A 9,086-nucleotide genomic window follows, 5' to 3' on the forward strand; every position below is an offset into this window, starting at 1 on the left:
GGGGAGTAACAAATCAGCACCATTCCACTTTGGCCTCCCTCTGATGGGGGACTCGAGGTGCCCTCAACCTGGCACCAGGGTCAGGAGGCTCGGAGGTGGCATCTCCCATGCCCTCCTTGAGAGGCTCCTTGTCCAGCAGCATGGGAAGGACAGGGCAGGGTGCAAGTACTTGTGTGGAGCAGGGGAATGTGGGACCCTCTGTGCTGGGGGCTCGAGCCCCAGAGTGCTCTGGCTGGGAGAGTCTTGGCTGTCACGCACGTGGATTTGGGAGTGTGGATCTGTTTGTCTCTGGCCATGGCTTGGGAGCCACCAGGGACACATGAGCTGGCATGGCATGGCATGGCATTACACATCATGGCACGGCACAGCAGAGCACAGCACAGCTCTGGGAGCAAAGAGGGAGAAGGAGTGGGAGGGAGACAATGGGAGTGAACTGATCTGCAGGTACAGTAAAGCTGGTGTGGGTGGCCGGAAACACCGGGCTGGTGGGGCTGCACAAACCCTGGGGGGCTGCACAAACCTGGGGGCTGCACAAACCTGGGGGGCTGCACACACCTGGGGGGACTGCACCCTCAGCTGGGAGCCAGAGCTGTTGGTGGGCACTGGAGGGGTGGGAGAGAAGGCTGGAGTGGGCAGTGGGCAGGGCAGGGGAGGCTCAGCCCTGGAAGGAGGGTCCCCAAAGCCCCCTGGCAGGGGGTGATGCTGGGGGTCTCCCTGCTCTGGGTCTCTGTCCCTGTGCAGGGCTGGGTGGGGGTGAGAGGAGCTGGGTGCTGACACCTTGCCCTGCTCCCAGCCCTGGTGTGTTCATCGGCGTCACCCAAGCCGCTGCAGCAGAGGTGCCATGGGGACAGGCTGTGCCAGCGTCCTGGGCTGGCTCCTGTTGGCACAGGCAGCCCTGCAGGCCACAGGTACGTGTCCCTGGGCTGTGCAGGGTGGTGGGTTTGGGGTCTGTGGTGGGTCAGAGGGGTGAGCTGGGCTCCTGCCTCAGCCCTCGGTGCCTGCCCGCTCTCTCCTGTGCCACAGGCGGCCGTCCCTGCGATGCCAAGGACTTTGGGCACGGCTCGCTGGTCTGTGCCTGCAGTGCCGCGTACTGTGACACGCTGGACCCCCTGGTCCTGCCACCCCCCGGCTCCTACGTCAAGTACGAGAGCAGCAAGGCCGGCAAGAGGCTGGAGCGGAGCGAGGGGAGGTTCCAGCACAACGCCGAGAGCCCAGGTACCGCCACGGCCAGGACCTGCTGCCCACCCGGGGACAGAGTCCGTCCTGCACAGTAGCAGTGACTCTGTGTGTCCCCCCCCCAGATTTCCACCTCACCCTGGACACGGCGCAGCGGTACCAGAAGGTGAAGGGCTTCGGGGGCTCCATCACCGACGCAGCCGCCATCAACATCCAGTCCCTGTCCCAGGCTGCCCAGAACCACCTGCTCCGCTCCTACTTCTCCGAGGAAGGTGAGCCCGGGGCAGGGCGGCACTGCTGGGTGGTGCACCCCCCAAATGCACCCCGGCAAGTGCCCATCACCACCCACCCTGTCCCCAGGCATCGAGTACAACCTCGTGCGTGTGCCCATGGCCAGCACCGACTTCTCCGTCCGCCTGTACACCTACGCCGATGCCGAGGGAGACTTCGAGCTCAAACACTTCAACCTGACGGAGGAGGACACGAGGATGAAGGTGGGTCCTGCAGGAACAGCCCGAGGGACCAGGGCTGCTACCTGGGTGGGATGGGATGGGATAAAATCAAGTTGGGACGGGATGGGATTGGCTTGGGATAGGATGGGCTTCGGAACGGGAGTACCTTCCTGCTGATGGGGAGGGAGAGGACTCATTCTTTCATCTGGATGGGATGGGATGGGATGAGATGGAGAAGGGGGAGTACTGTCTCACTGGTGGAGAGAGAGAGGTCTCATCCTTCTATGTGGGTGGGAGACAGGATGGGACAGGATGGGATGGGACATGATAGGAAGGAATGGGATGGGAAGGGAATGGAAGGGGAAGGGGAGCACCTTCCTGCCAATGGGGAGGGAGGGGACTCATCCTGCCCCCTGGCTGAGATGGGGTGGAACAGAATGGAATGGGTTGGGATAGGGAAAGGGGGCACCTTCCCGCCTCTGGGGAGGGAGAGGAGGACTCCTGCTGCCTGCACTGCCAGTGCTGGGGCAGACCTGGAGAGCTCTCTGCCGTCCCACTTGTCCCCAGATCCCCATCCTCCGGGCGGCCCAGGCAGTGGCCAAGTGGCCACTGTCCCTGTACGCCAGCCCCTGGACCTCCCCCGTCTGGATGAAGACCAACGGCGCGATGACGGGGAGGGGGACGCTGAAGGGCAACCCTGGGGACAAGTACCACAAGGCCTGGGCCAAGTACTTCATCAGGTGAGGGGCCACGGGAGCGCAGTGGGTACCAGGGATGCTGTACCAGGGCTGGGGCTGGCATGGGTGTGACAGAGCTGTTCACTGTCTGCCCCACACCAGGTTCCTGGATGAATACGCCAAGCACAACCTGACCTTCTGGGCAGTGACGGCAGGGAACGAGCCCACGGCCGGGGAGATTGTTTTCTACCCCTTCCAGTGCCTGGGCTTCTCCCCCGAGCACCAGCGGGACTTCATCGCCCAGGACCTGGGCCCAGCGCTGGCCAACAGCTCCCACCGCCACGTCCAGCTCATCATCCTGGACGACCAGAGGGTGATGCTGCCCTACTGGGCCCAGGTGGTGAGTCCTCGTGGCAGCTTTCCCAGCCCCACAGTGGCTCTTCTGCCCCCATGGCAGCACTCCCAGCTCCACAGCAGTTCTCCCAGTCCCACGGCAGCTATTCCAGCCCTGGGCACTGGTGACCCCTTTCTCTTGCCAGGTTCTCAAAGACCCCGTGGCCGCCAGCTACATCAGCGGCATCGGCATCCACTGGTACCTGGACTTCCTGGCGCCCATCGACCTGACGCTCTCCATCACCCATCACCTCTTCCCGGACTATTTCCTCCTCTCCACAGAGGCCTCCACGGGCTCCTACTTTTGGGAGCCCAGGGTGGTGCTGGGTGGCTGGGACCGTGGGAGCAAGTACAGCCACAGCATCCTCACGGTAGGGCTGGGCAGGGGCCAGGGATGCACCAGCCACCCCCTGTGGCTCAGCACCGGGACTCAGCTCCATCCCCTGCCCCGCAGAACCTCAACAACTACGTGACAGGCTGGACCGACTGGAACCTGGCCCTGGACATGGAGGGGGGCCCCAACTGGAGCAAGAACTATGTGGACAGTCCCATCATTGTGGACAGTAGCAAGGACGTCTTCTACAAGCAGCCCATGTTCTACCACCTGGGGCACTTCAGGTGGGTCAGGGGCTGCTGGCTCCTGCTGCTGGCTCCAGTGCCATTCCTGGCACCATGCTCAGACCCTGCTTGTCCCCACAGCAAGTTCATCCCCGAGGGCTCGCAGCGTGTGGGACTGGCCGTCTCCAAAAAGTGCCACCGGTGTGACCTGGAGCACTCAGCTTTCCTGCGCCCCGACGGCGCCGTCGTCCTGGTGGTCCTGAACCGGTGAGTGGCTCAGCCCTGCGCCCTGCTGCAAGGCCCCACTGCTCCCACTGAGCTCCATCCCCTCCCTCATTCCCCTCAGCTCCCCCACGGATGTGTCCTTCGGGATCTCCGACCCCCGGGTCGGCTTCATCGAGGCCACGGCTCCCAGTGACTCCATCCAGACGTTCCTGTGGAGGCAGCCAGCCTAGTGCAGCTACTGGAGGAGCAAAGTGCCAGCACCGGGAGGAGCACGGTGCTGGTGGGGGCTTGGGGACGGGACCCCCATGGGGCTGGGGCTGCAGCAGAGCCCCTGCAGCCCCCTGTGCCCCAGGGGACCTGTTTGATCCAAGGGCTGCGACGCCTGCGCTTTTCTAGATGTTTTCATAAAATAAACAGGTTTTCTAAAACCTCGCCTGCGCCCCCACCCCCCTTGGTGCCAGCTCAGCTGGCAAGCTGTGCCAGGGATGGAGGGGGCAGGTTTGGGGCTGATGGCACCTCCTGAGCCCCCTGGGGTCCTGCCCTGCCTGTCCTGCCCTTTTCACGAGGGCATCCTGTGGGGTTGGTGCTCCAGGATGCAGGAGACTGTCACCCCAAGGGGTGGCATCTCCCTCCTGTCTGCAGCATCCCCAGGGCAGGGCAGGCCCCGAAGCTGGCAGGGACCGCAGATCAGGAGCAGCCAGGACCCGCAGTCGGGATTTAGTGCAGAGCCCTGGCGTCGGCAGCTCCGGTTTCTCCCCGGCCAGAGCAGGCAGCTGTGGTTTCTGCTGCCGGAGCAGCCATCAGCCCCTCCAGCGAATGGGAACCGGGAGCTTGGGGCACATACTTCCTGAGTGACGTTATGGGGGAGCGGGCTCGGACTGGGGGGGCTGCACTGAGTCATCCTCTTCCCAGTGGGGCCCCTTGAACCGGGCCAGTACGGGGGAGGCTCCGCAGCTGCCCAGCACCGCAGCTCCGCTCCCGCACGGCGCAGGGGCCCCCCGGCCATCGGGGCTGGGTGGGGGGCACGTGGGGCGCGTGTCCAGGAGCTCAGCCCGGGGACATCCAGCCACCGCAGCAGCAGGGCCGGGATGCCGGTGGCGGCGGCAGCCGGCGGCCAAACAAGCGAGGGCTGTGTGCCGGGCTGGCCCGGCGCCGCTGTTTCCATCTGCGCTCTCGTAAACCCGCAGTGGCCGGCAGGGAACGGCGGCAGCGCGGCCAGCGCCGGGGGCCAGCCCCACGCCGGGTGGCCCGGGGGACCACGGGGGGGGGGGGGGGCACAGGGAGCCCGAGTGGCTGCCCCCCGACCCCGCTCACAGCCCGCGAGCCCACGGCGGGCAGCCCACACTGACCGCGGGACGCGCTCCCGGCCGTGCCAGCCGCGGGAGCTCCCCGGCGCTGGCAGCCGTGGAGGAATGCAAACACATGTCAGCGCCGGAGGGATCCCGGCTGCTGGAGCTGGGCTCCGGGTGTCCCGCCGGCAGCAGGGAGTGCTCCCGGGTCTGGGGACGTGTCCTGACGAGCAGCCCCGGCCGCGCTTGGCGCTGGTTCCACGTCCCCAGCTGTGCTGCTCTCGGGGCAGCCGGGCTGGCAGCGGCGTGGAGGGCGGGGGATGAGCCCCACAGAATCTGCCCAGAGGGATTCTACATTGGAGCAATGTGGGCTCAGCCCCACAGCTGCAGGAGAAGGGACAGGGAATGCAGCTGAGACACCACAGATGCTTTTAGGTTCCCCCCATGCCCAGTCCCCAGTGAGACCTGGGCCTGGGGCCAAGGGCAGAGCTGGGGGCGGGACATGCTGGTGCCTGCTGCAGCACTCCAGCCTGGGCAACTGGGGAAACTGGGAAGGACCCCGAGTGTGCTGAGAGGAAAGAGGGAGGTTTATTGGCGTGGCAGGGACACTCCCGCAGTGAGGGCCGTGGTTCCTGGCGGGACAACGAGCGGAGCACCCACGGGGAATGATGCTGCCAGGCTCCCGGTGTAAAAACAGTCAGTTCCAGGGGGCTGGGGGGTGAGACAGTCACACAGCTCATCCTCACTCCTCCTCCTCCTCTTCCTCCTGCTCCATGGCGATGGGCTGCCGGCCGGCCGGCCCCACGCCGCCGCGCTGGATGGACACGATGCCGCTCAGGAAGGCGTAGCCCAGCATGGCCACCAGCCCCACCAGCACCGACAGCAGCTGGTTGCGCCGTTTGTGGGGGTCCTCCTCTCCCTCACCGCTGTCCGTGCCCGCAGCCCGTGGGGCACCGGCCAAGGGATCAGCTGGGGGAACAGAGCAGGGATGAGAGGGGGGAAAGGTCACCCCGAGCCCATAGGGTGAGGTGGGGGACGGCCCTCACCTCCATCCCAGGGGAAGTAGAGGCTGAGGATGGAGGTGCAGTAGTTGCACAGGTTCTGCAGGGACTTCAGGTGCTGCTGCAGTTTCCCGTTGGGCAGCTTCGCCTTCAGGAGCGGCGCCAGGCGGCTGAAGACGAAGGCGTCGAGGGAGGCCGGCCTGGGGCACAGAGAGCCAGGGCTGGGCCACTGTCCACACCCAAAGCCACCCGGACACACTGGCCACCCCCCAGCGCCCTGGGGGATGGCACACGGCTTCCCCTCCTTGGGAGGGCACTCTGCCTCCAGCCCATGGTGAGGACGGGGAGCAGGATGATCCCATCCCAGACCGCTCCCACAGCCTGAATTCCTCACTCCCTGCTGCCTGGAACAGCCCTGTCCCACCCACAAAGCAATGCACAGGGGCTGTGACTCCCCTGCAGAGCAGGGGAGGCTCAGCCCTGCCAAGGTGTGGGCAGGCCCCTTCCCCTGCTCCTTCTTTGGCCACCTACGAGTCTCCGAAGAAAAACTTCTGGGAGCCGAGGCGCTGGGAGAGGAGTGTCAGGCATTCCCGGGCTTCCCGGTAGAGCTGCAGGAGGAGGAGGAGGAGGAGGACAGAGGGTTGTCACCCACCCAGGCACCACCACGGTGCTCAAGGGAGCCGGAGGGCAGAATCCCAGCCCCCAGTTTGGATTTTGGCTTCACATGGATCCCCTGGGCACCACCCAGGACCTGCTGTGCCCAGACCTCATATCCCTCACCTGCTTCTCCAGCTTCTCCTCATCCTCCATGTAGTCGTCGCCCCACAGGAGCTGCAGCCGCTCCAGGTGCCGCTTGTGCATGGAGTTGGGCAGGAAGAAGTTGAGGGGGAAGGGGATGGTCTCCGCGTACCATTTCCGCGTGTGCTCCACGTAGTTCTTCGCATCCACCCAGAACGTGTGGATCTGTGGCGGAGAACAACCCGCGGCCCGGCCACGGCGGGGCTGCAGCCAGTGGGGCCGGCACACCAGAGCCCCTGCCCAGCACAGCCACCCCAGAGACCTCGAGGGGCTGCGGGAGCATCGTGGTGCAGGGCAGACCCCAGCCCTGGCTGCACAACCCACCCTCACTCCCGATCCCTGCCACGCCAGACCCCTGGGATGTTGCTGCCGGCAGCGCTCTCCGGCTCCACAGGTGGGTGGGCACAAACCTGAGCCCACTTGCATGTCTCCAGGGAGCAGACCCCATCCTCGGCGAGCCCCCCTTCCCCACGGCTCCCCCCTGAGCCTCACCAGCACCGGCAGCAGCTTCTCCTCCAGCAGGGACACGAAGGCCAGCGTGTCTGCGTTCTGCGTGGCCGACAGGTCATAGTCGGCGTTGTACTTCTGCAGAGAAGACACCACGTGCTGAATCCTGCCAGCGGGAGACACGACAGAGCCCCGTCCTCCTCGAGGGGCTCTGCTGCCCCCCAGCCCGGGGCAGGGGGTGCTCCACACCCCCCCGTACCTGTTTCCTGAGGTGAGTTATGATCTGCTGCGTTTTGGAGATGGTGCCCTCGTCCTGCGTCCTCAGCGCGGGCAGGTGCCCTGTGGGCAGGGGGAGTGGGGGCTGCAGGTGCCGGGCCTGGGGGGCACCCTGGGCGGGCAAGGGGTTGGGGGGCAGAGCTGGGACAAGGGGAAGGGCCCCCACGCCCAGGTGAGGGGTGGGAGGCAGAGGGAGAAGTGTGTGTAAGGGGGGGTGGGGGGACACAGGGGTGCAGGTGAGGGGTGGAAACCAAATGTGATGCAAAATGAGGATGAGGGGAATGCAGTGGGATGTGGGTGACAGGCAGGGAGAACAATGAGGTGCAATGGGACAGGGTGGGCAATGGGGCGTGAGGGTGCAGGGGGGCACAGGAAAAGGGGGCTGTGAGGGGGTGAGGGGGTGCAATGGAGTGAAGGGGGTGTCCAAGGGGACAGGGGGTGGGATAGGATAAGGGGGTGCAACGGGGTGTGAGGGTGCAACAGGACAGCGGAGGTGCGATGGGACAGGGGTGTGATGGGATGAGGGGGCTGTGCTGGGGTACAGAGGAGTGTAGTGGAGTGGGAGGGTACAGGGGGGGCGCAGGAAAATGGGGGTGAGATGAGGGAGGTTTGTGATGGGGTGAGGGGACATCCAAGGGGACACAGGTTGCAGTGGGATGAGGGTGTGCAAGGGGGTTGTGATGGGATGAGGGGGGGGGGAGGGGGTACAGGGGGGGGCGGGATGGAGGGGGGGGCAGGACAAGGGGGTGCAATGGGGTACAAGGGTGCAATAGGACAAGGGAGGAGGTGCAATGGGACAGGGGGTGTGATGGGGTACAGGGGAGCGCTGTGGTGGTCATAGGACAAGGGGGTGCAATAAGATGAGAGGGTGCAATGTGGCAGGAGGGTGCAGCGGGGGGGGGCACTGGACATGAGGAATGCAGTGGGGTGGGAGGGTGTGATGGGGCAGGGGGTGAAATAGGATGGGAGGATGATGGGACGGGGTGTTATGGGATGGGGGGTGATGGGGCACAGTGGGGTGCAATGGGGTGGAAGGGTGCGGGGGTGCACAGGACAAGGGGTGTTCGATTGGATGGGGGGGTGCCATGGGGTGGGGGTTCCACAGGACATGAGGGATGCGGTGGGATGGGAGGGTGTGACGGGATGAGGAGGGTGTGTGATGTGCGGGAGGCTGCAGCGGTGCGGAGCAGGGGGGGGGCAACGGGGTCCCCGGCCGTGCCGGCACCGGGTGGTCCCGGAGGTTCCGGTGCCGGTATCCCCCGCGGGGCCCTTACCGGAGGGGCTCCTCCAGGGGTGGGTGACCCGGTGCACCTTCAGCGGCGCCCCCGTGAACCGCGCGTAGGTCTGCGGGAGGGAGGGAGGGAGGGAGGGAGCGGCGGCAGCGGGGGGCTCAGCCCGCGGGACCCCCGGCCCGGCCCGTCACCGGCCCCGCCGCCCCGGCCCCGCCGCTCACCAGCACGGCCAGGCAGTCGGGATCCACCGAGGGCAGCCCCCAGCCCCCGGCCCAGCAGAACAGCTCCATGGGCGCCGCCATCTTCCGCCGACCCGGAACCGGACGGGCGGCCCCGCACCGCCCCCGCCGCGGGGCGGCACCGGCGGCACCGCACCGGGGGCTCCGCACCGGGGGCTCCGGAGGGCGAGGTCGGCGGTGGTGGCGACTGCCGGGACCCCCCGCACCGCTCGGCTCAGCTCCACACTGCTCGGCCCGGCACCTCCACGCACTGCACCGCACAGTCCTGCTCAGCCCCGCACCTCCCCGCACCGCACAGTCCTGCTCAGCCCCGCACCTCCCCG

The 9,086-nt window shown here is 66.5% G+C and overlaps 2 protein-coding genes across 2 annotated transcripts; one reads left to right on the forward strand and one right to left on the reverse strand.

Moving 5' to 3' along the window:
- Nucleotides 1-329: 329 nt before the first annotated feature.
- Nucleotides 330-3,711, forward strand: LOC113977511 (glucosylceramidase-like). Its single transcript, XM_027703672.1, has 11 exons — nt 330-379; nt 805-908; nt 1,024-1,215; nt 1,302-1,448; nt 1,537-1,670; nt 2,196-2,368; nt 2,468-2,705; nt 2,845-3,069; nt 3,153-3,316; nt 3,398-3,523; nt 3,603-3,711. Exons 1-11 carry the CDS (start codon nt 330-332, stop codon nt 3,709-3,711), a joined length of 1,662 nt encoding a protein of 553 aa, XP_027559473.1.
- A 1,675-nt stretch (nt 3,712-5,386) lies between these two features.
- On the reverse strand, nt 5,387-8,870 carry MTX1 (metaxin 1). Its single transcript, XM_027703667.1, has 8 exons — nt 8,746-8,870; nt 8,567-8,636; nt 7,276-7,355; nt 7,062-7,154; nt 6,552-6,734; nt 6,303-6,379; nt 5,817-5,971; nt 5,387-5,739 (listed from the first exon to the last, which is right to left on the reverse strand). Exons 1-8 carry the CDS (start codon nt 8,824-8,826, stop codon nt 5,513-5,515), a joined length of 966 nt encoding a protein of 321 aa, XP_027559468.1. The 5' UTR covers nt 8,827-8,870; the 3' UTR covers nt 5,387-5,512.
- Between the last annotated feature and the right edge of the window lie 216 nt (nt 8,871-9,086).

This window comes from Neopelma chrysocephalum, unplaced genomic scaffold (genome assembly GCF_003984885.1).
Source record: "Neopelma chrysocephalum unplaced genomic scaffold, ASM398488v2 Primary Assembly neopelma1_248, whole genome shotgun sequence".
Classification (NCBI taxonomy): domain Eukaryota; kingdom Metazoa; phylum Chordata; class Aves; order Passeriformes; family Pipridae; genus Neopelma; species Neopelma chrysocephalum.

What these genes read in the sequence shown, in the direction of transcription:
- LOC113977511 (XM_027703672.1), top strand. Translation starts at nt 330, where the DNA reads ATGGCATGGCATGGCATTACACATCATGGCACGGCACAGCAGAGCACA. An exon ending in ACGGCACAGCAGAGCACAGC is followed by an intron (nt 380 to 804) that starts ACAGCTCTGGGA and finishes GCCCTGGTGTGT; the next exon opens with TCATCGGCGTCACCCAAGCC. An exon ending in GTCCTGGTGGTCCTGAACCG is followed by an intron (nt 3,524 to 3,602) that starts GTGAGTGGCTCA and finishes CATTCCCCTCAG; the next exon opens with CTCCCCCACGGATGTGTCCT.
- MTX1 (XM_027703667.1), bottom strand. Translation starts at nt 8,826, where the DNA reads ATGGCGGCGCCCATGGAGCTGTTCTGCTGGGCCGGGGGCTGGGGGCTG. An exon ending in CCCCTGGAGGAGCCCCTCCG is followed by an intron (nt 7,356 to 8,566) that starts GTAAGGGCCCCG and finishes CCCTGCCCACAG; the next exon opens with GGCACCTGCCCGCGCTGAGG. An exon ending in AAGTTTTTCTTCGGAGACTC is followed by an intron (nt 5,972 to 6,302) that starts GTAGGTGGCCAA and finishes TCTGTGCCCCAG; the next exon opens with GCCGGCCTCCCTCGACGCCT.